General features: G+C 40.7%; 1 protein-coding gene across 3 annotated transcripts in view; it reads right to left on the bottom strand.

Annotated features, from left to right (window-relative positions):
• Positions 1-27,705, bottom strand: part of Utrn (utrophin) — a 429,847-nt gene that overhangs the window by 358,191 nt on the left and 43,951 nt on the right. For all 3 annotated transcript variants that reach the window (XM_028779235.1, XM_028779234.1, XM_028779233.1), the window contains exons 2-8: positions 22,117-22,178; positions 10,939-11,031; positions 9,629-9,706; positions 9,211-9,303; positions 6,789-6,961; positions 4,100-4,215; positions 2,828-2,988 (exon numbers count right to left, since the gene is read on the bottom strand). In XM_028779235.1, the coding sequence (XP_028635068.1) occupies positions 2,828-2,988; positions 4,100-4,215; positions 6,789-6,961; positions 9,211-9,303; positions 9,629-9,706; positions 10,939-11,031; positions 22,117-22,178 (776 nt within the window). The remainder of the gene's footprint in view (positions 1-2,827; positions 2,989-4,099; positions 4,216-6,788; positions 6,962-9,210; positions 9,304-9,628; positions 9,707-10,938; positions 11,032-22,116; positions 22,179-27,705) is intronic.

A 27,705-nucleotide genomic window follows, 5' to 3' on the forward strand; every position in this document is an offset into this window, starting at 1 on the left:
GACATAGTTCACAAAAAATACTGAGAGGGCAAGAAAGACAGTGTGGGCACATGGAGACAGACCTTAATCAGTTAATGAAAAGGTTCTGTTTAAGTGAAGGAAAAAGGGGAGACTTGCTCAAAGATCATATAGGTAGAAGATACTTCATAGAAGGAATTCAATATACATAAGAAAAGCCTACTCCAACTGCAAATTATAGCATTAACATAAAAACTTGGGGTTGAAGCCCAGAAATCGTTGTCTCACAGAAGAAACCAAATGAATGTTTTCAACTGAGTTGTAGGAATTAAAGAAACCAGTCATCATAAGTTAAAAATACTGACTAATTAAAACACAAATGATGCCAAGGCATAGGAAGGAAAATAAGCTACATTCTCAACCTAAAAGCCTGAAATCACAGTGCTAAGATAACTCAGAAGGTGATTTAAGCAAAAGTCTAGACATCGGTAAGAACATATAAAACTAGGAATGTTAGTCATCAGCCAAAGGTCATCTGTGTAGGCACCGGCATTCATCCAGGAGGGGTGGAAAACAGACTCTACATAGAAATAATCAGAAGATTCTCAACTGGCACGTTTTTAAAGGGAGATGCAGGGATTGGACCCCCCAATGCTGCTCGGCATGTTGGAAGAAAGGGGAGCCAGAGAGGAGGCTGGCTGGCGGTCCACATTCCTTAGAGATCAGTGGTCAGCAAGACAAGTCAATGAGGAGAGTTGACCACATTTTATTCCCTAAATTAATGGAACTTAACCTTTAAGTTACCAATAAAAGCAAACAATCAACCCAGTGAGCATTAAACCACTTAGTCGAAGACAAACAGAAAATGGTTTCTGAAATTCTTACCTTGTCACCCTGCATCCTAAACAGAAGTGATTGTTTTATCTAAATACCATAAAATAAGCAAAATCCACTTCTCTGTCCTCTCACTTACTACTGTATGGGTGTATGCATACACTTGGAGGCTAGGGACATTATAAAGCTCACTCTCCCCTTCCACCTTATGTGAGATCTAGGGAGCTAACGCAAACTATCAAGCTTTGGAGCAATCACATTTACCCACTCAGCCATCTTGGCAGCCTTTCCTTTTTGAGAGGACAGCCTTGACACTAAGAATTGAAATGTCTTATCTCTGTAACAAAAATAAACCAGTGCAATGAAGAAATGACTCTAAATGCAAGAGGCAAGACCAAGAGGACAGCCTAGAACACCGTCTGAATCACCCAGTGAAGACACATCGTTAAGGCAGAACAGTATCCAGAGAACAATGTGAACAATCTGCAGAAGTTATGGGCTTTCCTTCTGCATTATTTGATGATCAAAACTAAAAATAAACCAGGATTCACAATCAGACCCCATCTCTCCCCTTTCCTATTCAATAAGGTATTTTTCTCCTTCTAAAAATATTTTTTGAAATGGATAAAAATAAAATGATTATTACATGCCACCCAAAATCCAAAAGAACGAGTAAACTCTCTAAATCTCATAGAGGTGGTGAAAAAAAAATAATATGTTCAAGATTATTAGCATAATATGAGAATTAAATAACTGATTTTTTAAAAAGCAAATTTGCTAAGTGAGAATGTCAAAACAAATCTGGAGGGAAATCTATAATGACAGAGAAATGAGCTTACTGAGTTAATATTCTCTCCTTCTACCGAGTGAGTGTGTTGTCTTTACCAAGGAGGTAATATTAACCACAATGGACAAGAGGCCAAGTCACTGACGTCATCCAAGTACCAGAGGATGGTATTTAAGTTTCAAGGCACACACTCCTCCAAAATGTACTTCTTACAAATTTGAAATCCTCACCCCTCTTTTCCTTCTATATGTATATCTATGTAGTGTGTAAATGTGTGTGTTCACACACATGTGGTAGCCAGACATTGATATCAAGTGTATTCTCCAATAGGTCACCACCTTGTTTCATTGAGACAGTGTCTCTCCCTGAACCTACAGCTCATTGACTCAGCTGTGCTGGCTGGCTGGTGAGCTCTGCTAACCCACCCATCCCTGTCTCTGGCATTAGGTTACAGGGAGACCACTCGGATCATCAGGCTTGTCCATCGAACACTTTACTGACTGAGCCATCTCCCTAGCACCTGTGTGAACCTCTGGACTTAGTTTCTAAAAGGTGTGACTTCAAAAATCTGAACAGTCTTCCTTTTATGAATGAAGAAGACTAGGATTTTAGAAAAAAAATCACAGAGACAAAATATGAGTTGAGTCAAGGCAGGCTAATAAAGAAAGAAAAAATCCATTATTCATATCTCCTTAGGAAAATCTCATTTATACACTGTTGAAAACATCTGTTAGCCCATTTCTGGAAAAATCTGATGAATGATTTATGGCACAGTGCCTCTTCTGAGGAAAAAGGAAAGTAAGGCTTGTATTTTAAAAATCCTTATAAGAAAATGCAGAAAAAAGTTCTTTATTAATGGACACCAAACAGAAAGAAAATTACTACTTAACAAAAATAACCCAGAACAACATGAGAGAAAACATTTCCCACACCAGGTTGAGAGGCCTTGGCCTCTCAACCACCATTAATAAAATCCACCCCTTGGCATCCTGTTGACTACAAAGTGCAGGTTTCAGTGTGCAATGTGGCACCATGATCAACAGCCCCAGACCCTGCTCAACCTTGTGAAACGAAACATTTCCCTGTTTCATAAATTTGCCTGAGTTACACATACAGGGGACAGCACATGAAAAAAAAACTGAATGCAGAAATATGGATATTCAGAAAACACCCTGCACAATTTTGACCCAGTACCTAAGAGAAATCAAACCAGGCATGGCAAAAGTTTCAAGAAAAATGGGCCAGCACCTGGATATTAATTTCTTCCTCTTCACATTCTTTCTTGTACTTCCTTGGAAGCGTCTCCACCTCTCGGATGGCATCAATCGTGACTTGCTGAGGAAGCACCTCAAACAGAGACGTTAAATACATAATTATGGATTTCTTGTCAGGGAGCTGCACAGCAACATCTAAAAGTAGAAGAAAAGATGACTCAGAAATGTGTGAGCTGCTTAATTCTAGGTAAAAAGTGACTGTCCTTGTACCCAGAAACAATGCCTCATTAGCGATCTTCACAATACTGTATCTCAGGAAATTGCTACTGCAGATCACATAATATGACACAGAGGTGAAGACTTATCCAGCCTCTTGTGCTTAAGTCTTCCATAATCTGGGCATGATGATGCATGCCTGCAATCCCAGCTCTTGAGAGGCTGAGGCAGTAGGTTCATGAATTTAAGACTGCCTAAGCTCTGTGCTAAGACCCTGCCTTCAAGAACAAATTTTAAAAAAAACAAAACAAATAACAACAACAAAAAAAAAAACTGTCTCAAAATGCTCAAAGGCAGGCTACACAAGTAGCCATTTGAAATAGGATACAGGCTTCATTCACAGGATAAAGTGAGCAGAATTCAAGCATAAAGTTGCAACTAAAGTCTTCGCAGCTTATGCAAATGCTCACATGTACATGCATTTTAAGAAACTAAATCAATACTGAATTGTTTTTCTAGCAAGTAGGTATTCCTAGACTTTTTCAATCCTATTTGATACAAATTAACTATTATCCAGTGAAATAGTTCACCTGCTGCCTAAAGGATCTTGAACATTAAATACAAACAGGACAAATGATTTATCTGAAATAAAATGGTTTATGGGGGTGGGAGATGGACCCCAGAGGCTCACTGCCGGCCAGCCTAGCTGACAGAGCCCAAGTCTTAAAAGACAAGGTGGGACGTGGTAACCACACTTGACTCCCTCCTCTGGCCCACACATGCACTCCAACCATTCACAACATCCACACATACTACACACCGAAAAGTAAAAAAAACAAACACGAAGATAAAATTATGGCTAATATTTAAAAACTAGGATCCCTTAATTGTCATAGTTTATTCTAAAAAAGAAAAATATCATCACTTCTCAAAGTTCAAAATTAGAAAGCAGAATCAAGTTTTGATTAACAGGTTTTTATGTAACAAAATTATAACAGGTTTTATGTAACAAAATTATACACAGCAGAATCAAGTTCAACAAGTTTGTATATAACAAAATTATACAGCAGAATCAAGTTTTCAACTTCACCTTCAGGATCGAGAAGCTTTTCAATTCCCAAATAAGTATGGGCCTTGCTAAAAGCATGTTCAAGTCTCTCAATTGGGGACATTTTGACCACTCTGTCCCAGCTGAAGAGATCTGGTCTGAAATCAGTGACAGAAAAATATAATGGAAACAATGTAGACAGTGTCATAATTCATTACATTTCAATTTTTTAATTCTTTTAATTTGCCAACTTAAATTGTATCTTTCATATCTCAAAAGTTTCTAAGATCCATATAATCTGAAAGTAACAGATGTGATGACAGTAAGTAAGACAGTCTCAGGTTCTTGGCACAGTTGAATGTATAGCATTTCCCAGATAGTAAAATACAAGTAGGAGAGAGCTACAGATACAGAGGAGACTGGGGAAGAAAATGATACAGAAATAAGAGGTGAAATAAGCTGAAACCAAGTGATAAAAATGAACCTAAATATATAAATTACCACAATTAACGATTTTAATGGACTAAATTATACAGTTTAATGGATTTTATGATTTTATGGTTTTATGAATTTAATGATTTTAATGGACTAAACTCCACAATTAGGACAAAGTTACACACCTGATATTATAGTACTCAGGGTGCTAAGACAAGAGGGTCACAAATTAGTGGCTGGCCTCATCTACACAGCAAGTTTCAGGCCAGTTTAGGCTACAGAGGGCAACCCTGACTTGAAACCTCATCAAACCAGAAGAGACTGAGATGAGCACACAGACACTCCAGGCGCAAATGAACTTCAGTTATCCTAAAGACAGAGGTGCAAAGGGAACTGGTTGTCTTCCATCCATCTTCCTCCATGAAAACTAGTGTTTCCTTTATATCTTGTCTTTCTTCCAGCCTCACATCGTGGACAGCACCACTGGCTTGACAGATTTAAAAGTTGGTCCCTTTCTCTGCACTCCACTCTTGTATCTTAGATGCACCCTGAGACTGGCCTCCCCCTCGCCCCACTCCCCCACCCCACTCCCCTTCCCACCTCTTCCTCTGTCCCCTAGCCACCACAGCCTCTTCCCTCTCATCTATCGTATTTTTCTTTAGCATGCCCACCATTTCTATATGCTATACAATTTAAATCTTCATATCCCCATAAACACAGTTTGTGAGACAGAGTCTTCCACACGTAGCCTATGCTGGCCTCAAAATAGTTACATATGTGGCTGAGGATGACCCAGAACACCTGCGAGATCATGTGTGAACCATCACACCCATCTGTAATTTACATTTTTTTAAATAAACGTCTATCTCCAGTTTGGAAGGAAGTGAGATGTTTGTCTGGTTTGCTCCTGCTCTATCCTTGTGTCTAGTTCAAGAAGCCACTTTACATATATTTGTTAAAACAAAGAGCCAATAAATGCAAAAGGTAATGGAGAAATTCAACAGTTCCTTAACAGTACAGGGCAGGATCCTCAAGATGATAGAAAAAGAGTGGGGGAAGGTAGGAGGGAAAAGATCTTTAACTCTGGAACAAGTTAAAAATATCAAACTTAATCTATAGCACACATCAATCCTATGTAAAAATATTAAAAGCATTGCTTTGGTATCAAGCGCAAGACATTCTTCTCACTGTCGTTAATTTGAAAGGGTACTACATGAAAAACAGGACCCAATAAAGAATAGAAAAGGAGGGGTGGGGAAAAAATATCATATTTTAAGGATATCCTTAACTTAGCCTTAACTTACTTTCCCACCTAACAATCTACCAGCAAAGATTTAAAAAAAAAAATAAGTAAGAAACAAAGAAACCCAAACCTATATTGTACAGAGACAAACTTAGCAAGACGTAGAAAGTAAGTATAGAAACATGTACTTCATTTGTATATAGCAGGCAAGAACATTAAGGGGATTAAATGAGAAAATTAATAATTCATAACAGCAATGAAACATAATCCATTTTTCCTGCCTTTGGCATTTAATCTTTGAGGCATGCAGAATTTACTTGGGAGTATGGTGTGACAAGGAACATATTTGCATTATTAACCAACTGTCCCATACCCCTTGTTCATTAGCAATGTCAGCTCAATTGGTTATCAGGCCAGTCTCTATAGGAGAGCTCTTCCTCAGCTCTTAACACTTCCAGGATGAAAGGTCTAAGAGCTCACTCTTGTATATCTGGTGCAGTCCAATGCTGGCACCTTCACATGCAATTAAACTGATTCTACTACATTTTATAGCTTTGTATTCATACATACTCTTGATTTCTTACTAGAAAGTTATTTCAGGCTGTTTATTCTTCTGGGGAATAATGGCAATTTTTATATTAAATTCTTACATACAAGTTAGAATCTCATTTATGAGAGTTCCTAAGAAAATTGTATAGCTCTTCGTAAACGTGGGAAACAATAAACAGAGTTCTCCTTCTGCTATCAGATGAAAAGCTACATACAAGTCTTTGTGTGTGTGTTACTGGTTAGGGCTGGATGAGTGGGAGTGAACTATGTCAATTATCTTACATTTTTTAGTTTATAAATGTGTAGGAAAATCCATGGGCTTTGCACTGCAGCCCTGAAGTCCTAAAGAGATACCCAGTGGTTGATCTGTTATGGTATTGCTTTCCTCGATGCTTTGCAACATGACCAATATGGATAACAGAGGTAGTGGATGAGTCTATGGGGAGGAGAAGTATAAAAAGAACACAGAGGAGGTACAGATTTGCAGACCAGAAGACATCTCACTTGTGCCGGTGGAGCACAGCGTTGAATGCCAGCCCATCGGTCCAGCTGGTGGTGAAGTTGAGGACGTTAACTTGGCTGTATGGCCTGGTCGTCTGCCGCACCCAGCTCAGCAGGATCTTCTCGCTGTTTGTCTGCTGCAGGTCTGACATGACGTCTTTCATGACATCCTTCACCTGTGCGGAAAGACCCATACCTGCTTATAATGTAACATTTGCGTCAGTGAAGGTCTTGTATAAGAAATAGTAGAGCAATCAAACATTATGCAGTATGCAATTGGCACTGATTCTATTTCTTAAGTTCTATTTTAAATGCTGGAAAGATAAATTTTAACCAATTTTTAGGGAAGTAAAATTTTATAAACATCCTATTTCTACAACTTAAACAATACTTACACTCTTTAATTACAGTGAACATTCCTTCCATTGCTGTGAGAAAGTTACATTTCAATAACTTATTTGCAAGGAATTTTTCAAACAAACTAAATGTAAATTTTATTTTCTACAAAAATGAGAACAGAAACATGTTTGGCCAACTATAAAATCAAAGAATTAAGTAATTTTCCTGATAGCAATGATGATACCAAAGAACTGACATTTTGTTATTATCCTCAAGTAACACGTATGTACATGCATAAGAAAGGCCTGCAAGAATGATAGAGATATATCAAACGGTCCTTCAGCCAATGTAAGGGACCAGAGGTCAAATCTAAGACAACTGGCATATCAGGATGAATAATATTAATAAAAGTTAATAAACCTATATAAAAGTCCATAATATATAGATGAACAGATGGATGGATGGATGGATGGATGGATGGGTGATACACTGATCTTAAACAGCTTCTTTGTTATAAACAGAGAGCTAGCTAATAAATGCAAAAGGAACAATGACACCAGAAACTTACTACTTGCCAAGGATCTTAATGACTGATGTAATAACGAATGGCTGCTAAAACTAACGGTTCATGTTGAGCAACTAATTAAACACTTATACTGTCATTAAGTACAGCCCAACAAGACACTATGTAATAACAAGGGGCAGTCCCTTTCAATGAAGAAGAACTTGGGGAGTACCACCTTAATCTAAGTAAACATGGCCTGAGAGAGCTAGTTGACAGCACATGATCCTGACACAGTGACTAAGAAAATTCAACAATTCCCCTGTAACAACTCTACACAATGAACAACCAGGATCCAACCTGCTGGAGGGCAGAGTCAATCCCAGGGACAGTCTATAAAATAATTGTTCAGCCTTCTTCAAAAATATCAGCACTATGCAAAGAAAGGTTCAGAATGTGTCCCATGTTAAAGAGATACCAAGAGAGAAAACCAATGAGCATCACTCATGATCTAGAACTACTGTTGTCCTGATGTATCATCCTGCCTCCCTTCTCCACACCACTGCTACTGGGGACTGAGCCTAGGACCTCATGCATACTGTCAATCACTGTACCACTGAGCTACACTCCCAGTGATATATTACTGACATGTTCAGCCAAACTTCCATGAGACCTATAGATAACTCAAAATCATCTTCCTGACTTTAACAACTATATACCATTTTGGTGTTTAATAATTCTGATAATACAATAACAAATGGTAATATTACACATTTTATATTTGCATATGAATGGTATTGTGGCTATACAGCAGAGTTCATTGTTTTTAATTTAAAAAAAAAGCCCATGTTTTTAGACAAATGCTTAGAAAATATATTTGATACTTTACAAAGGAAGGAGCACCCAAAGTATTCAGACAGAGAGACAGCCAGAGCAAGCTAAGGAAGCATGGGCAACTGCTAGCATTTGGGGAATCTGAATGAAAAGCATTTGTAAGTTCCTTACGCTACTCCTACTACCTCCTGTAAGCCTGAAAGTAAAGCCATTTTCTGAATGAAATATGAAACACCTTTTTTTTTCCTTTGCTAAAACTCCAGCTCAGGCTGCCAACACTGTCCATTGGGAATCTCTGTAAACTAGATTGTGTTCTCTGGAGATTCCTATGCTAATGTAACACTAGCACCTAAAAATGGGCCCTGTGTGAATGAAGTAGGACCACTGCACACAGAACAACTTAAGGTGCAGCCACACTAGAGGAGGGTGGCCTTTAAACACAGCACTGAAGTCCTTACCAAAGATCAAAGGGACATCTGGAAACCAACACAGAGAGAGCGTGTCATGAAGACTAGGCTTCCATAAGCCAGCACACCCCATTTTATAGCAAACTGGCACTGAGGAGAGAGACAAAGCTGCGGAGAAGAATCAACTACGCTGGCACTTGGATCTCGGACTTGCAGACAGGAGGATTTTGAGGCAATAAACCACCTCCTGTTCCAGCCAAGCAGTTTGTGGAACTTTGATTTGACAGCTATGGGAAATGAACAGAGAAATAGCACAAGATCTGGTGATGGGGCATGTCCCCACCTGCCAGTGCAGAATGATGCTCCACAGTAACCCCAAAGTCAGCTTGGGGTTTCCATCCACAATGTCTGTGCCTCCGATATTCACCAGGTCCACCTGTCAGAACAAAATAATAAAACAATAATTAAACTCTTGGGACAGTGTCGCCACAGAACTACAGACTCTTTGATTTAGTATATTTGTATAGCGATATAAATGAGGATAAAAACTTCATTTTAGGAACTGGATTAATGCAAAACTCAAAAATGTATTATTTACACTGCAGATCAATGAGAACATCAGAAAGGGCACGTGACTGATCCGTCACTCACAGAACAAGTTCAAAACTGCCACCATGAGGAAGTATTTCCGAGCATCAGCAAACAGCAGGCTGCACAGTAAACAATGCCTACAGCAGCCGAGAATCCTAAATGTTACTTACACTGTTCTGATGTAAAACCTGCAGCACTCGGTTGACATTATTTAAGGCATGCACCCTGGTGGAACCACGTTCCTTTGGCTGGAAAATAAAACAAAACAAAAAAAAGCAAGTAAAATTCCCTATCCCTTCATGTGCTAACAAACTCTGACACAGAAATGGAAGCAGAGCCGGGCAGTGGTAGCGCAAGCCTTTAATCCCAGCACTTGGGAGACAGAGGTAGGCTGATTTCTGAGTTCGAGGCCAGCCTGGTCTACAGAGTGAGTTCCAGGACAGCCAGGACTACATAGAGAAACCCTGTCTCGAAAAACAGAAAAACAAAAAAACAAAAAAGAAAAAGGAAAGAAAGGGAGGGAGGGAGGGAGGGAGGGAGGGAGGGAAGAAGGAAGGAAGGAAGGAAGGAAGGAAGGAAGGAAGGAAGGAAGGAAGGAAGGAAGGAAGGAAGGAAGGAAGGGAAGCAGACTAGCGAGTCAGCGTCCACGTTACCAGCCTGGGTACCACAGGATGCAAATTCACTAAGAACATCTTGAAACACTGGCTCACTTACCAGCATGCCTACTGAAACAATCTAGGAAACATTCAAACAGGCATGGCAGTTTCCTGTCCCCACATGAGACAGTGACTTAAAGGGCATAGGATGTGGCGGGAATTTGGCATTTTCAAAATTGCTCTAGTTACTGTTAACAGGTGGGCAGATATATTTGAAAATCAATTCTGTCAGACAAAGCTTCTTCTATTTAAAATTCTCTGGAGGCAGAAAAACAGCAGAGAAGTCCTGCCTGCTTTCTACTGCTCTGGTAGGAACAACAGAGCAGAGACATTGTCCCAAACTCCAGGTCACATGAGAAAAGTCCACACCTAGGCATGGCAAACTAGGCAGCTTCCTTCTACCTCACAGGCCGGGGAATTGCATGAGATACCAGCTTTCCCCTGAAGATGCCCAGCCTCTGCCAAGAAGGCAGACAGAGGGTACAATATTCAGGCTTAAACTCAGCACCCATAGGGAATCTCCAAATCTCACCAGTGACCAGAGGCACTCCATCAGCCTCATTCTCAAAGATGGCCATCCTTTCTTACAGGCTAGAGGCATAGCTAAAGTGGTAGAGTGTTTCCCTATCATGTATGGAGCCCTAAGTTGCCACCTCAGTACTGCCCAAACATGGTGTGTGGCACACACATGGACAATCTCTGGACTTGGGAGGGAAGAGAGACAGAAGGAACAGAAGTTCAAGATCAGCTACACAGTTAGGTTGTGAGGAGCCTGAGGTAAACAAGACCCTGTCTGGGGAAAACGATCAGAGATGTCCTCTCACCAATGATGTTCCTGTGAGGCCTTCTAGAAGATCCAAGAGCTTTCTTCCATCTTTAAGGTCTGAGAACATATCCTGGATGGGTGGTTTCCCACTCTGCAATGAAGAAGAAAAAAAAATAAGAGTGACTTCAGGATCAGAAGTTCCATATTAGGGCTGGTGAGATGGTTCAAGGCATAAATGCACTTGCTGGTGGCCATGATGTCCCAAGGCCAATCCCCAGGACATACATGGTGGAAAGAGAGAATTCCTACAATTTGTGTCAGGTGCACCATGCCGTGAGTGTGAGTGTATATGGGCATGCTAATAAATATATAAGTGTAGTAATAATTAGAATCCAACAAAAAGAAGCACCACGTGTTCTTAACATTTAAAATACTTTTGGCCATGTTCTGTCCCAGTCCACTAAAACAAGGTGATTCCTGCTCAGAACATCAGGAGCCTCCATTTCAAACCCAGTCTGACCAAGAACTGCCAGATGAGACTTACTCAGGTCCCTAAGGTCCCTTCAGCCGTCACCTATTTTAAATACCAAAAAGTGTAATGTCATGTGAGAATGTACTGAAAATCATAAACCATGATGTAATAAATCAGTAACGGCCTTGGATGGTGTTGCTTCTTCATATGAAACATTCAAAGCTAAAAGTCCTTCCTGGCAATCCTAGATATTACATAATCAAGAACTATCTTTTTCTTTTTTTTTTTTTATTTTTTTTTTTTTTTGGTTTTTCGAGACAGGGTTTCTCTGAGTAGCCCTGGCTGTCCTGGAACTCACTCTGTAGACCAGGCTAGCCTCGAACTCTCGAACTCAGAAATCCGCCTGCCTCTGCCTCCCAAGTGCTGGGATTAAAGGCGTGCGCCACCACCGCCCGGCTGAACTATCTTTTTCTGATCACTTAAAAAAAAAATACACCTCCTATATGAAGCAAGACTTTAAATTTGAGATGAGAAAAGCAGTGCTTCCTGTTTCCTCACCTACTGATTCCTTACTCATTTTTCAGTAATCATAGTGTGCAAACAGTTAAGGATTCTTAGCATGTATCGTAAAAGTTCATAGGCTCTAGGAGAGAACATGTGACCCAGCACAGAAAGAGTGAGGAATAAGGTGACCCTGTCTCTGAGGTACAGCTATCTCTCCGTTTTGCCACTACCTTTTATCTCTACCAATTACAGCAACAAGCAGATGAGCAGGGCACAGAAGGCACCTTCTAGAGGCACTACTCCACGCTAAAGACTGCTGAACTATCAACAAAGTGAAGGGTCCAGTCAACAAGCCCTTGTTAACTACCTGTCCTCTAGGCTCCCCTCCTAACACCACGCCCACCTCCCAGAGGACAGTTCAGCTACCAAAGAGTTCAATTCTCTCTCATGTCTTACACAACAAAGAGAAAGATATCAGGTAAAGTTCATATAACAGGATGAGTTATCCAAGGGGCCCCCACCAACTAACATCCACTTTCCAAAGTACAAACAAAACAATATGAAAAGCTTATTATAAAGTGAAGCAAATGCAAATATTTCTTCATATCAGAAATAATTATGGATGTCTATTAGTGGCCTAAAACACAAACAGGTTGAATTGTATACTAGCCACAAACTTTAGTCATATTATCTGGTCTTTACACGCTTACTCGTTTGTTAAAAACTCAAATGCAACCATTTGAGTTACATACATACTATCAGTTATACTACAAGCAAAACCTTCATGCTTCCTATTATTATAAAAAGTATTGTAGAGACTGGAGAGATGGCTCAGCAACTGAAATCACTTGTTGCTCTTGCAGAGGATCCAGGTTCAGTTCCCAGCACCCACATGGTGACTCACAGCCATCCACAACTCTAGTTCCAGGAGCCCCAACGCCCTCTTCTGAATGCTTCAAGCAGCAGAATACACATAGTATATAAACATTCACGCAGGCAAAACATTCAGACACATAAAAGTAAATCTTAAGGAAACCATAAAATTTCAATAATATCTGAGGGGACTTATGGAATGAATACCCTCTCAGTCTCAAATTCACAGAAATGGTGATTTGTGGGAATATTTCCTATTCAAAAACTATTCACACAGGATATGAGAGCACACCTCTGTGGAAATAACACAGATGCCAGAAAGGCTCCATTGAAAACTAAGACTTCTAAAAGTTGCCATTAATGGCACACCCTTTTTCCCTCACATTCAGATAGTTCATTTGTTTAACAGGCAAGAAGTTTAAGAAAGGCTCTGGCGGGGAGGGAGAGAAGGAGGGAGACAGAGAGAGAGGGAAGGAGAGGAAGAGGGAGGGGGAGAGAGGGGGAGGGGGAGAGGGAGGGAGGGAGAGGGAGAGGGAGAGGGAGAGAGATACAGATAGATATCAACTTCTCAGAGCAACAGCATAAATCACCACACTGTACTAAATTAAGACGCCATTTCCCAGCAGCCCACTGTAAAGCATTTCTGGTGTCTTTGTGTTGTGGGCTGTAAACATCAGCTCTGGGAACAAGACTAGAAATGTCAAAAGTCATCTTTTAATAAAAATAAGAACTGATTCATCTTGAACATCAACCTCACATTTAAATCTGCGCAAAGCCTGACTTGCAGCAACTTCTTTGGCACAGAAAATACAGTTTAATAATCCAATCACACAAATATTTGGTGAATATCTCCTTTGTGCCTTAGCCCTGGCAAAATGCTGAGTTCACGTCACCCTCCCCATTTGTAAAAGGCCATTTTCATTCCTTCCCAATAAACGTAAAAGGATACACATGAGCAATCTTGAGCTTGGAGGAAAGATAAAGCTTATGTCCTGTTTTACTTTTTAAATTATCTTTATTATATTTTATGTGTTTAAAATATGCCTTTATGTGGTCTGTGAACATGTAGTACCCATGAAGGCCAAAAGAGGGCAATGCATCTCCCAGAACTGGTTGTGAGCTGGGAACCAAACTGTAGTCCTCTGTAAGAGGAGCCAGTGTTCTTAACCACCAAGCCATCTCTCTAGTGGTTTGTTTTTCAAAGCCTAGTAACAACAGCATGACGGCAGATGCTGTAGTCCTGGACTGACTAATTTAGACTAGCCCCCACCCTCACCCTTTTCCACTAGTCCATCTTTGGACAATCTCAGTACCAGCCCACCATTTTGACAGGAAGATCGCAACATCAATACTATTTCCTGGGACATGAGTGCAACCACACTTAAAAGCATCTGGGCAAAGATGCTAACCTAACAATCACTGCCAAACAAGTGGAAAGGTAGAGAGACAGCTGTCGGGAGCAGGCGTCATGCATGTGACGATATGACAAAGGGAAGCATGTCTGACAGGCATCTATCACACATGGAGAGTCCGCAGGTGCTCCTGGCTCTGTGTCAGCATAGCATGACCATGTAGAAATCAATATTTACTGTTTGGATAGGCTTCCTGTTTATAAGACAAGTTGAAAATCTGAATTGGCCTGTGCAGCAGTGGTAATATTTTCTAGAACCAGGCAAATGAGTCTTGTCTATAGGCATTACCGAGGCATAAGATGAATGACAGGCAATCACCAAGTAGGGCAGGGCCACATCCAAATGAAATATAGGGTTAGTCAACAGTGAGTCTCTTAAGGAATTGTGAACTCTGTGACCAGAACACAAGTACACACACACACACACACACACACACAGAGAGAGAGAGAGAGAGAGAGAGAGAGAGAGAGAGAGAGAGAGAGAACAAGCTTACAAAAGTACTACCAAAGTATCCTAAAGACGGTGGTCAAGAATATACAGAGCATTTTATTTTTTTTTTCTCATTGGTATTGGGGAAAATCAATAAAAATTGAAATATCTTTTTAAGAAGAGTACATACAAGGCTAGCGAGATGGCTCAGCAGTTAGAAACACCAATTGCTCTTTCAAAGGTCCCAAGTTCAATTCCCAGCACCCACATGGTATCTCACAGCCATCTGATACCTTCAGGGATCTGATACCTTCTTCTGGTGTGTCAGAAGACAGCTACAGTGTACTTATATAAATAAAATAAGTAAATCTTTAAAAAGAAAGAAAAAGGAAGAAGAAGAGTACATACAGCTCTTAAAGTAATTAGCTGTGTTGACATGAAATGAGTACCAGACCCAATGGGTTCAGCTCAAGGAAGCCTGCAGGGACTCTGATAATACTCACTAGGAGATGAACTATCTATACGGGGATGGTTCTCCCAGCCGCTTCGACCACACCTTCTGCAGCATCTTCTTTTCCAGATCCTATTCTTTGACTATTAACTCACGAGATTCAAGGAGCAGAAAACAACAGGGCACACACATCCATGTCCCATGCTGTGTAAAGGGGGCTTGTAGGTGAGCAGCAGCTCACACCAGGATCCAGGATCCATGCTTCACAGCCCTGCCTCCTGCTCGGTGGATGGAAACTTCAAGTCTGCAATTGTAACTTATGGGAATTTGCCTTTTCAAAAGGAGGAAAGCAGAAATGTGTATAACGTTCTGCATTTTCAAGTTTGCATAGTCTTTCCCTAACTGCACTGATGAAAGAGCTTCTGTAATTTGTAGCCCCACAGCTCTGCCAGATGAGCAGCTCTGAGTATGAGCCAAAGAAAATGCAGGCTCAAAGTCAGGACACATTTCCCAACAGCTTTGCTGTCTCCCTTGAGAGAAGCCACATGCAAATCGGACTCCGAAAGCTAGAGAGTCCAAAACACTGCGTTTTACACACCCTGCAGCAGTCTCAAGTGGGCTTATTTCTGTTTGGAAAAGTGTAAGCAAATTCACAAATTAGTGGTACCTCATGGGTTTCTCGTTAACAGTCCTAAGCAGTTATACTTCTGGGCAATACAAGGTAATACTGACTGGGGGTTTTTAATGGATAAAAGGATCAAACACAGATCCTGCCTCCCGGTTTGCCTGAGGTCATAAATAAATGAACACTACACCCAGGAGCAAGTGCTTCTTTACCCTTTAAGCAACCAGTTTCTCCTTTGCTCTTCGCCTTTTCAAAACAGCAAACCAGGACTTGCTGCAGTGTGACCCCAGGGCTCCGAGGCATTGTGGGCTCAGGGGCAAATTAACAAGCGCTTCAGGCTATATACATAGATAATAGGCAGACATCGGCTTGTGAAGATACACCAGCATAAAACACACAGATGATATAAACTGAAGTGTCCTCTGGTGAGTGAATCGTTTTCAGCTTCTGAATAGCCATACATACTTATTAGTAAAAGATTGTTTCAAATACATACATTCAATATGATCAAGCCCTTTATCCTTTATCAAGGAAACAACTAAACAATCATGAAGCTTTACGTCAATTTCATTCCCTGTGAATTAAATAGTTGAAGGTTATCATGAAGAATTCTACTGAAGGATGGAGAGATGGCTCAGTACTGGCTGCTCTTCCAGAAGTCCTGGGTTCAATTCCCAGCATCCACATAGTGCCTAAGGCCTCTGGAAGAGCAGCAGGGGCTCTTAACTGCTCAGCCAAGTCTCCAGCCTCCACTGTTCACTTATAGTAAATAAGCAAAGTAAAAATATCTCAACCTATTGAGTCTACTTTCATGAAACAACACAAGGCATTTTGTACTCAAAACATTATTATATTATTACATTTATATATATCTTTATAATTATTTTATATAATATATTATACAATTAGTATATTATTATATATCTCTTTCCAATACAACTATCTCTAGATGTTTCTGAACAAATGACTTTAGACATATTAAATAAATGTCTGTGTTACTGTCACTCATTTCTTTAGAAAACCAAAAACACTCACTGGTTACTTAAGTGTTAAAAATTGTGCAGATTGGAAAAAATAGTTTGTCAGGCTGGGTATGGTGGTACACACCTTTAGTTGTAGAACTCAGGAGGCAGAGTCAGGTGGATCTCAGTGAGTCTGAGGTCAGCTTGGTTTACAGAGTGAGTTCTGAGATAGCCATACTTATATAGTGGCACCCTGTCTCAAAAGGGAGAGGGGAGGATGAGGGAAGGAAAAAAAGAAGGAGAGGGAGGGAGGGAGGGAGGGAGGGAGGGAGGGAGGGAGGGAGGGAGGGAGGAGAGAAATTTTTTTAAATGAGGTTAGGAAAGAAGTTTGGAAGGAAAAGACTCCTTCATGGAGCTTAGCACTCTCTGTGTCTTAGACAGGATTTGCATTCCTGCACAAAACATCATGACCAAGAAGCAAGTTGGGGAAGAAAGGATTTATTCAGCTTACACTTCCACACTGCTGTTAATCACCAAAGGAAGTCAGGACTGGAACTCACACAGGGCAGGAACCTGGAAGCAGGAGCTGATGCAGAGGCTATGGAAGGATGTTACTTACTGGCTTGCTTCCCCTGCCTTGCTCAGCTTGCTTTCTTATAGAACCCAGGTCTACCAGCCCAGGGATGGTACCAACCACAATGGGCCCTCCCCCCCTTGATCACTAATTGAGGAAATGCTTTACAGCTGGATCTTATGGAGGCATTTCCTCAAGGGAGGCTCCTTTCTCTGTGATAACTCCAGCTTGTGTCAAGCTGACACACAAAACCAGTCAGTATACTCTGGAAGTAAACACTTCTAATGATTTGAATTATAACTACTTTAAAGGTATAACACTTTTAATATATAAACATATCTACCCATATCATTAAGCTCAAAAAAGGCTACCCATTACCAAATGGCATTTCAGCTCAGGCAAGAAGGAGGACCATCAGCAGACCAGAATGAGACTGGAAAAAACGCATGCACAGAGGCCATAGAAAGCTGTCCGGTTGAAGACACAGGCAATGTGGCTCAAGAATGAAGAGAAGAGAGCAAAAAAAACAAAGAACTAAGGATTGAATCAGGCCAAGGGCCTGAAAGTCAACAGAGACCAAACTTGCACTACACATCTTAAGGACATACAATTCTAATTTTAAAAAGAAATTCAGTTACCAATGGGTAGAAAGAACACTAAGTATCTTCTAAAAGAAAAAGAGGCAGCCAGGCCTCTGAGGCCACACCAGCTACTCCATTGAAGCTAGAAAGGAGGAAGGGGAAAATAGCTGGTCACAGTGTTCCACATGTTCAAAGACAATGTCCTAAAAAGACGGAATGATAACTTGCAGGCACAATGCACCACTAGCCTGGTCTGAAGACTTTACTAACACATTACTCACTAGAGGAACACATACAATGCCACAATCGGTTCAAATGAGAATTCAAAGAGCTACACATCTACAGGCAGAAAGGGGAATCAAGTCTCTGTGTGAAAATGTATAACTGCTCTGTGGCAAGAATTAATTTCTTAGCCAGGCAGTGGTGGCGCATGCCTTTAATTAATCCCAGCACTTGGGAGGCAGAGGCAGGTGGATTTCTGAGTTCGAGGCCAGCCTGGTCTACAGAGTGAGTTCCAGGACAGCCCAGGCTATACAGAGAAACCCTGTCTCAAAAACAAAACAAACAAACAAACAAACAAAAGAATTAATTTCTTTCCAGCTAGTTTTTATCTGTCTGGATGAGAATCATTTGCATCATCTATTTTCTACAATTTATCGAGTGTAAAGTACTTTCAAATAACAAAAAGTGGGGCTGAGGATGAAGCTAGGTTGACAGGGTGCTTACCATGCATAAAGATTTAGGTCCATTCTAGACCACAGCACCTCATAAATGAGGTCTGACTGCATATGTGCCAAAGTTCAAGGCCATCCTCAGCTACAAAGCAAGTGTGAGGCCAGCCTGATACAGCAGAGCCCGTCCCAAAATAATAATAATAGTAATAATAATAGTGATTATAGTGATAATAATATCAGGAAAAGAAGAAGAGGAAGAAGACAATCAAGAAGGAAGAAGGAAGGAAGGAGGAAGGAAAGAGGAGGAGGAGGAGGAAGAAGAGGAGGAGGAGAAGAAGAAATTAGAAATTAAAGTGCCACATAATGGAAGGTAGAGTTAATCCAGATGACTGAGCCAAACAAAGTACCCACTAATATTTTTTCCAGTTTTTAGAACTTTAAAATGTTTTTCTAATATACATGATAGTGACTTAGAAAAAAGAAGATATTTATCAGTGAATACAGCGAGTGAACAAATACTGGATGAATACGGGTATTAGAATTAACAAGATGGTATCTGATAGACACTCAAGATAGGGAGGTGGCCAAAACTGAAATGTCAAACAGTATATCTGTTTTAAAACAAATTTCTAAATGGCAGAAGATACCATTGGTGTCTATGTAGATTTCTCATCATGGGGTCCCATAGTGAAGAGAGTCAGCAGACATACAAAATAATTATATTTCAGAGCTCACCAAAATATATGCCAAAGGGTCTAGATAAAAAAGAAAAATAATAAGTTTATTCTCTTCAACGCTATGTGTGTATATAGGAAATATTGATAGGTAGGTAGGTAGATAAATAGATAGATAATGAGAGGGAGGGAGAGATATTTTGATTTGGATGGATGGATGGATGGATGGATGGACGGACGGATGGATGGATGGATGGAAAGACAGACAGACTAGCCTCAGGATTGCCCAATGAGGCCACACATAAATGGAAACGCAGGCCTTCCAACCCCAACAAGAGTTAAACTGCATGGGAGTTCTAAAGCCTACAAATGCCCTGTGCCCTTTCCTACCTACCCATAGACTCCAGCCAGCAGAAGGAAGGAAAACAGAACATGGATGAAGTCTGAGGCCCTGCCTGGAACTCCCCTCCTTATAGCCACATCCTCATGTATTAGATAAATGACTTCGTGCTGGAAACAATCTGACAGAGGAAGTTTTCAAAGTCATCCCTCTTTTGATCTTTTCTCTAAACAAAACAAGACTTCACAGTCTCTGCAGGAGCACAAAACCAGCCCACTAAGCGCTGTCCAGTAACTTCGACTCTCCTGGCAGGAACTATGAACATCCTAAGACAAACAAATGGGATTAAAGCCCCCTGTGATGCTACAAAATAACCACATGGTGCTATGAGTTAGAGAGGTTTCTGTGCCTTTTTATGAATGCACATATGCAAATATCAAGTTCATCAACTAACCAGTGGTGGTCCTAGTAGAATCTGTGTTACTTGGGCCTCTGAAACAGTCAAGATAGATTTCTTGGGATAGAGAAACCATAAAGGTTTCTCTTCCATTGTTCTTTCTCAGCTATTTCTATTAATTATCCTACACCCTCTTCCTTCTTTTATTCATCTATCTCCCGCTCACCACTCTCAACAGCAGAGCAAAAGGAATTCACCCAGGCTTAAAGGTTGCCTCACCCAAGCTTTCCCAAGACTTTGAAAATGACCTCTAAACATTAAAACTAAAGCAATTCTTTCCCTAATAAGTGTATGAAGCTGGTGAAAAACACTCGGCTTCACTACTTCTAGCATAGAAAGTAAGCATGACCTCAGTAATAACCAGGCTGGATAATCCCACCCACATGAGCTCTCAGGAGAGTGCAGGGAAGGAACTCCTCTGGCCACTATCAGGTGCTAAACCTTGCTGAGAATGTGACACACGCAGAGACAGAACTGTGAATACTCTCAAGCCCATGTCATAGGTTCCTTGCCACTACAGAATCAAACCATTTAATATTTACCAAAAAATACCTACCAATGCTTTAGGACAACCTGGCACCTGAAGCTATCAGTCGTGAAGCACTTCTGCTTTTCCATCACTCTCTGGATTCTTTTTTTATTATAACGTATGAAATACTGATGTTATACTGTACAGTTTTGAAATGATCACACACAGAGGTACATACTGCTTAGTGACTCATTCTCTCGCATTTGCTTACTCATTAATTTATTTACCTTGTGTGTATGCATGAATGTGTGTGTGATATGCATAGGGGAAAGAGAGGGAAATGAATTCGTGGAGGGGAAGGAGAACTTGGTGACATCAGTTCTCTCCCTAGAATGAATGAGTCTTGGGGACTGAACTCAAGACATGAGGATTGGCAGAATGTGTCTTTGCACACTAAACCAGCTCCTAGGCCCCCAACTCGACACTCCTCACTCCCCCATCAGTCTATTTTCACGCCCCTTCCACTCTTAGAGGCAAGATAAAACATCCTTCAACAAAAAGCTGTAAAACCTAAGAAACATTGCAGTCAAGTAATAGACTGTACGTCTGGAGATATGGACTTTGGTTTTGTTTTTTAGGAGACGGGGTATCCTTATACTGCCCAGACTAGCCTCAAACTCCTGTGTCAAGTGAGCATCATGTGTCATTGCACCTGACCCGTGAGACATCAGGCAACTTTCAAACTGTACCACTATTTAATGTCATCTTAAATCAGCCTCACCTTCCTTCAAAGAAATGACAGTGTTGGTGGCCCTGGCTTTACAACTTTCGATTACACTTTCGATTTACACTTTCAATTAAAAGAGCATTCAAGAGACTGGGGAGATTATTCCCCACATAAAAGCACTGATTGCTCTTGCAGAGGATCCAATTCAGTTCAAGCACTCGGGTTATGGCTCACAACCATCTGAAACTCCAATTCTAGGGGACCTGATGCACTCCTCTGACCTCTGAGGGTACCAGCACATACATACATGAAAACTGTGCACAGGGGCTGGAGAGATGGCTCAGTGACTAAGAGCACTGGCTGCTTTTCCAGAGGTCCTGAGTTCAATTCCCAGCAACCACATGGTGGCTCACAATCATCTGTAATGGCATTCAATGCCCTCTTCTGGTGTGTCTGAAGACAGTGACAGTGTACTCACATATATAAAATAAATAAATCTAAAAGAAAAAACTGTGTACATACATACACATAGACAATACATATAAAATAAACCAATCTTTTAAATAGAAGCTTCTAGAGTAGTTTAAAGACAACCAAAGAAACCTTTCTTCTTCAACTGCCTATCTTAGAGTCAATCAATCCAAAAGCTATTCCCACATAAGACTTGGAGAGGGGGGAAAATCCTACCTTCTATAACCATTGCACGTTTACAAGCAATGTGAAACCTCTCATTTCACCATACTCCACACCCTCCCAATTCTGAGCATAGTAATGATTGTGTTCCAGTGGTTACAGATGCTGATAAAGAGAAGACTGGTGAAGGAGACAGAGAACGGATAATGCTATTAGCCACACTCATAGGAGGAAAAGCCACTGTTGCACAGGGAAGAAAGGGTCCCTGAGTTTTCATGGTTAACCATGCTAAAGGAACTGGTCATCTTTCTTAGCTATGCAGACACAAGTCAGAAGAAGGCACTGACCACACAGTAAAATCCACCAGCATCTCGGATACCTTTGAAAATCGAGAGTTTATCCATTTGGTAAAGGTTTTCTTCTGTACGTCATTGTGTTCATCTGCAGGAGAGAAAGAAAAGACAAGAAAAGGATGAATGTTTGTACTGATGGTGAGCATTATAAATACAACCATCTCCTTCCTGGGCAGCTTAAGACAGATGTTTATACAGCAGGAGGCAAGGGACACATAGCTATCAATGAACTCACTGATGAGGCCCACCAACTTACACAGTAAAGTGAGACTCAGTCATCTCACCCAAGGGTGACTCCATCTCCACTAAAGCCAGGTGGATAACTCCCAGCTATGAAACCCAACTTTGTGTGCTATAATCCAGACCTTACTTCACAACTGCACATGTAACATTTTCAGTTGCATCTAAAGTATATTATCAGACATGGTAAATATGTGTGATAGTTTTCATTTTCAGTGTGACAGAATCTAGGATCATCTGGAAATTGTGTCTGCACAAGGGAGTATATAGAAGCAGCTGGCCTATGGGAATGTGTGTGGTGAACTCTCTTGATTATGCTAGTTGAGAAGACCTGCACCTTGGGGGAATGGCATCATCCAGTTTAGAATCCTAGAGTGTAGAAAACTGGAAACAGCAAGCTGCATAGTAGGGATTTGCGAATTAATTCTAACTTTGCTCTTCACTGTGGATCTGTGCAGCTTCTTACGACTCCTGTCTGAATCCCCACAAGAATGGACTGTAACCTGGAATTGTAAACCAAATAAACCCTTTCAGGTAATGAAGCTAGAACAACATGTCACACCAAGAAGTTACTCACTAGAAACTTAAGACTCACTCAGGATGATAATTTCTAGTTCCATCCATTTACCTATAAGCCAATCACAAAAGAACACACATGGTATTCACTCACTGATTATTGGATATTAGCCTAGAACCTTGAAATGCCCAAGATGCAACTCACAGGCCACATGAAGCCCATAAAGAAGGAAGACCAAGTGAGGATGATTGGGTCCTTCTTAGAAGGAGCAACAAAATACTCAAGGGAGCAAATATGGAGACAAAGTGAGGGACAGAAACTGAAGGAGGGGCCGTCTCAAGACCACTCCACCTGAGTATCTATCCCATGTGCAATCACCAAAGGTAGATGCTGATGTGGAAGACAGGAAGTGCATGCTGATAAGAGCCTGATATGGATATCTCCTCAGAGGCCTTCAAGAGTCAGACATACTCAGAGGCAGATGCTCACAACTAGCCATTGAACTGATCATGGGGTTCTCAATAGAGGAGTTAGAGTGAAGACTGAAGGAGCTGAAAGGATTTATGGCACCATGAGGAGAGCAACAATACCAACCAACCACAGCTCCCAGGGTCTAAACCACCAGCCTGGGAGCACTTAGGGGGGGATCCAGGGCTTCAGCTGAATATGTAAAAGTGGAGGGCCCTGCTGGGCATAGGTGGAAGAAGAGAACCTTGACCTCATGAAGGCTGGATGCCCCAGGGGGTGGGAATTTTGAGGGTGGGGAGGTGGGAGTGGGGGGGGTAGATAGAGGTTACATCCACAGAGAAGAAGGAGGAGGGGCGAGGGGATTGGGGGTTCCGAGGGGGTGGTGGGGGATGGGGTAAGGGGACAACACAGGAAATGTAAATAAATCATCCAATAAAAAAAAAAAAAAAAAAAAGGAAACTTCTTCACACAACTCCTACCCCTTCCAGAACAAAAAGAAAAAAGGGGGGGGGGTGTATAAGATTTTTAGTCAGTTATCTGACACATTTTCTTGACCAAAGGTGGGGAAGGGGGTAGGAGCAACATAGAGTCATAGTGGTTTTAAACGTTAAATACATTTTAGTATTTAATTTAACATGTTAATTATATGTATAAGTGTATCTATGTGTAGGTCTGTGTATGAATCCAGAGGAGGGCATCAGATCCTCTGAAGCCAGAGTTACAAGAGGTTATAGGCATCGTGTAGGTGCTGGAAACTAAACTACAGCATTCCGCAAGAACAGCATGCATTCTTAGCCACTTCAGCACCCTTAGATAAACACTTTTACAAGCATAGAAACCAGAAGAGTTTAAAAACATCAGCAATTCCGGTCTCAATGACAAATTCATTATGCAAGGCACAACTAACATCAAACAGCTGAAGAACCTCAAATTTCTTGAAATTGAGCCAAATGAATGAAGTATTTACGGAGACTACATGGTACAACAACACCAACAGCAAAAGCAATATGCATTAGAGACAAATAGATTATATCCTGATCAACTTCTTGCATGATTCTGAGTTAAGCACCATAGTGTCATCCACCCTCAAAGTCCTTGTCTGTAAGGTAGAAATAAATAATAACTATATTGTAAGGTGTTATGCTGATAAGCAAAACTTTTCCACAAAGACTTCGGGTGGTTTGAGTGAGAATGGCTCCCACAGGCTCAATATATTTGAATACTTGGTCTCTAGTTGTTAGTGAAACAGTTTGAGAAGGATTGGGAGGTGTGGCCTTGTTAGAGGAGGTGTGTAACTGGGGGCAGGATTTGAGGTTTCAAGGCCTCTATACCACCCCGTTAGCTGTCTTTCTGTCTCGAGCTTGTGAGTCAGATATAAGCTCTCAGCTACTGCTCTAGCTATCACACCTGCTGCCTGACCTATGTTCCCTGCCATGATGACCATGGACTCTAACCTTCAAATATGATGAGTCTCAAATTAAATGCTTTCTAATAGAGGTTGCCTTGGTCATAGTGCTTTGTCAAGGCAGTAGAAAAGTAACTAAGACAACCTGGTATTTAGTTTATGGTTGTCAAAATGATGGCATAACTATGAACAAACAAGGAAAACAACAGTCCAGTTTTATCACTTCCCATTATATAATTCAAGCACTCTCCAATTTTCTACTAAAACTAACGGAAGTAATTGTTGGATGAACACCTACAAAGTAGTATGTTGACTACCTGCTAGTAGTTCTGAAGGCTGTCTATATTCCGAATAGTTCAGAAAACTGTGGGTCCATCTAAGTACCTCACCTACTACAGCACACTTCAGGCAACATCACCACAGGAAGACCTGTGTGCTCTGCCAGCCATGCACACACCATAAAGACTGCCTTTATTTGGTAAATGAGGACCCTCTCGCTAATAAATAAGACAGCATGTAGTACTATAGTTTAGGAAAGAAGGTCCCCTCAAAGGAACATGTATTAAAAGGCTTCCTTCCCTTTGGATGCATTAGTTGTAAGTACTTAAGTTACTAGGGGAATGTCTTTGAAGGGGATAAGAGGTGCCTCTGCCTCTTTCTCTTCTTCCCCCTTGGCTCTCTACCTATTATCCATGCCACTGATTCCTGGGTATTGCCACAGAAACTAAAGGTCTATCCAGTCATGGACTCTGATCTTCAGAGCTATGGGCAAACATAAACTTTTTCTCCTATAAGTCAACTATCTATCCTGGCTGATATTTTTTTGTCAATTTGACACAAGCTACGGTTATCTGGGAAGAGGAAGCTCAATTGAGAAAATGCCTCCATCAGGTTAACTATAGGCAAGTCTATAGGACATTTTCTTGATTATTAATCAATGTGGGAAGGCCCAGCCCATTGTAGATTGTACCATACTGGGCAGGTGGTTATGGAGTATATAAGAAAACAAACTGAACAAGCCAATAAGCAGCATTCCTCCATGGGTTCTACTTTTGTTCATGCTTCCAGGTTCCTACCTTGAGTTCCTGCCTTGGCTTCCCTCTATAGACTATGACTCAGAATACCTAAGACAAATAAATCTTTTTCTCTGAAGTTGCTTTTGTTCATAGTGTCTTTAACTTTAGCTTAGTTATTTCATTATTCATACAGATAACTAGCTAGCACATCAAGTCAGTGATAAATTTATGTTCTAGTAGCTTATGGAAAGTATGCAGGTGTGAATGAAAAAAATGGTCTACATAGAGTCATATGTTTGAATATTTAGCCCACAGCTGGTGGAATTGTTTGAGAAGGACTCAAAGGTGTAGCCTTGCTGGAATAGATACGTCACTAGGAGGCGGTCTTTTGGTTTCAAAAGCTCATGCCATTCTTAGGTAGCTCTCTCTGCTTCTAGTTACTCAGTAGGAATGTAAGCTCTGAGCTACTGTACTGCTCCAGCACCAGAAGCATGCCTGTCTGTCACCACAGTTCCAGCCATGACAGTCAAGGATTCTAACCCTCTGGAACTGTGAGTCCCAAATTAATGCCTTCTTTTATAAGTTGCTTTGGTCACTGTGTTTGACCACAGCCAATAGAAAAGTAACTAAGACAGAAGAAGAATTTATAATTGAAAGGCCATTCCTGTGATAAATACCATAGCTCTAGAAAGGGAGTGTAAGTTTACAGATCCATAAAGGCAATTGGAGAGCAACCCTAAGGCACACAGGGAACGACAGTATAAAAGGACACTAAGAAGATTCTTGATGTTAATGGTGCTGAAAGTTGACCTGCATCCCAGAAAGGACAGTGAAGACAGTCATCAGCCCTTATTCCAGCTTGATACATTATCTGATCGATGCCACAAAGTCATTAATCAAGGAGACTTGCTTACACACACAGAATGCCGCAGCCTTTACCATCAAACCCCAGAAGGACAGAGTTGACAATACAGCCAGAGCACAAGGCTATACTGGGTACATCTACCTATAAATGGTCACTACACCAGCCTGGTTGAAAAGACTTTAATTTTAAACATCTGTATTTGGGACACTTAACATAATAACATCCCATGACTCTAAAGGAGGTTTACTTTTGTAAATTTTGCTGTATCCACCATCTTTTAATCCTATAAATAAGAAATAGAAAGTTCCTAAGTAAATATTCTCTTACATTCATAACATTCACACAATTTAAGAATACTTTATAGCCAGGTAATTGTAGCATATCCCCTGGTCTACAGAGTGAATTCCAGGATAGCCAGGGCTACACAAATAAACCCTGACTCCAAAAAAACAACAAACAAACAAAAAAATCCTGACAATAAAAATAAGGAAAGTGAAAAATACTCCCAGAAATATAACAATATTTTATTATTTAACATATTTCAAAGTTTCAGCTTCATGAACAGTTTCAGCTTTATAGCCCAGTGGTAGTGAATGTGCACAGAACCAAAGTTCTGGCTCCAATCCCCAGAAGGGTGGGGTGCTGGGGAATAATTAAAGTATCTAATAATGCACAAATTTTTCTCTGTAGTTTGGCCAAAGAAGGGAGAACCTACCCCTTTACCTTTCTATGTCATCAGCTGTATAATAATATAAAATTTTAAAATAAAGTCCCACATAAAGAGATGTTTAGAAGAACAAAACAATGTTTCCTCTCACATAGCCTAGAACTTTTAGTCAAATCAACACCTATCTGTATCTTGGTTCCTGATATGAAATGGAGTGTTTGACCATCAAAGATAACATCCAGCTATTCAAAAATATTCTAAAATGTACAGCTATTCTTTCATATTTATTTTCCTGAAACAACTGGAAGTGGAGGAAAGATTTGTACTCAATACATCCATAGGTTGGCCACTCCACTGCCCATTCTCTGGTCCTGTCCTCTCCCCTCCCCTCCTCTCCTCTCCTCTCCTCTCCTCTCCTCTCCTCTCCTCTCCTCTCC

This window comes from Grammomys surdaster, unplaced genomic scaffold (assembly GCF_004785775.1).
Source record: "Grammomys surdaster isolate TR1022 unplaced genomic scaffold, NIH_TR_1.0 348, whole genome shotgun sequence".
NCBI lineage: Eukaryota > Metazoa > Chordata > Mammalia > Rodentia > Muridae > Grammomys > Grammomys surdaster.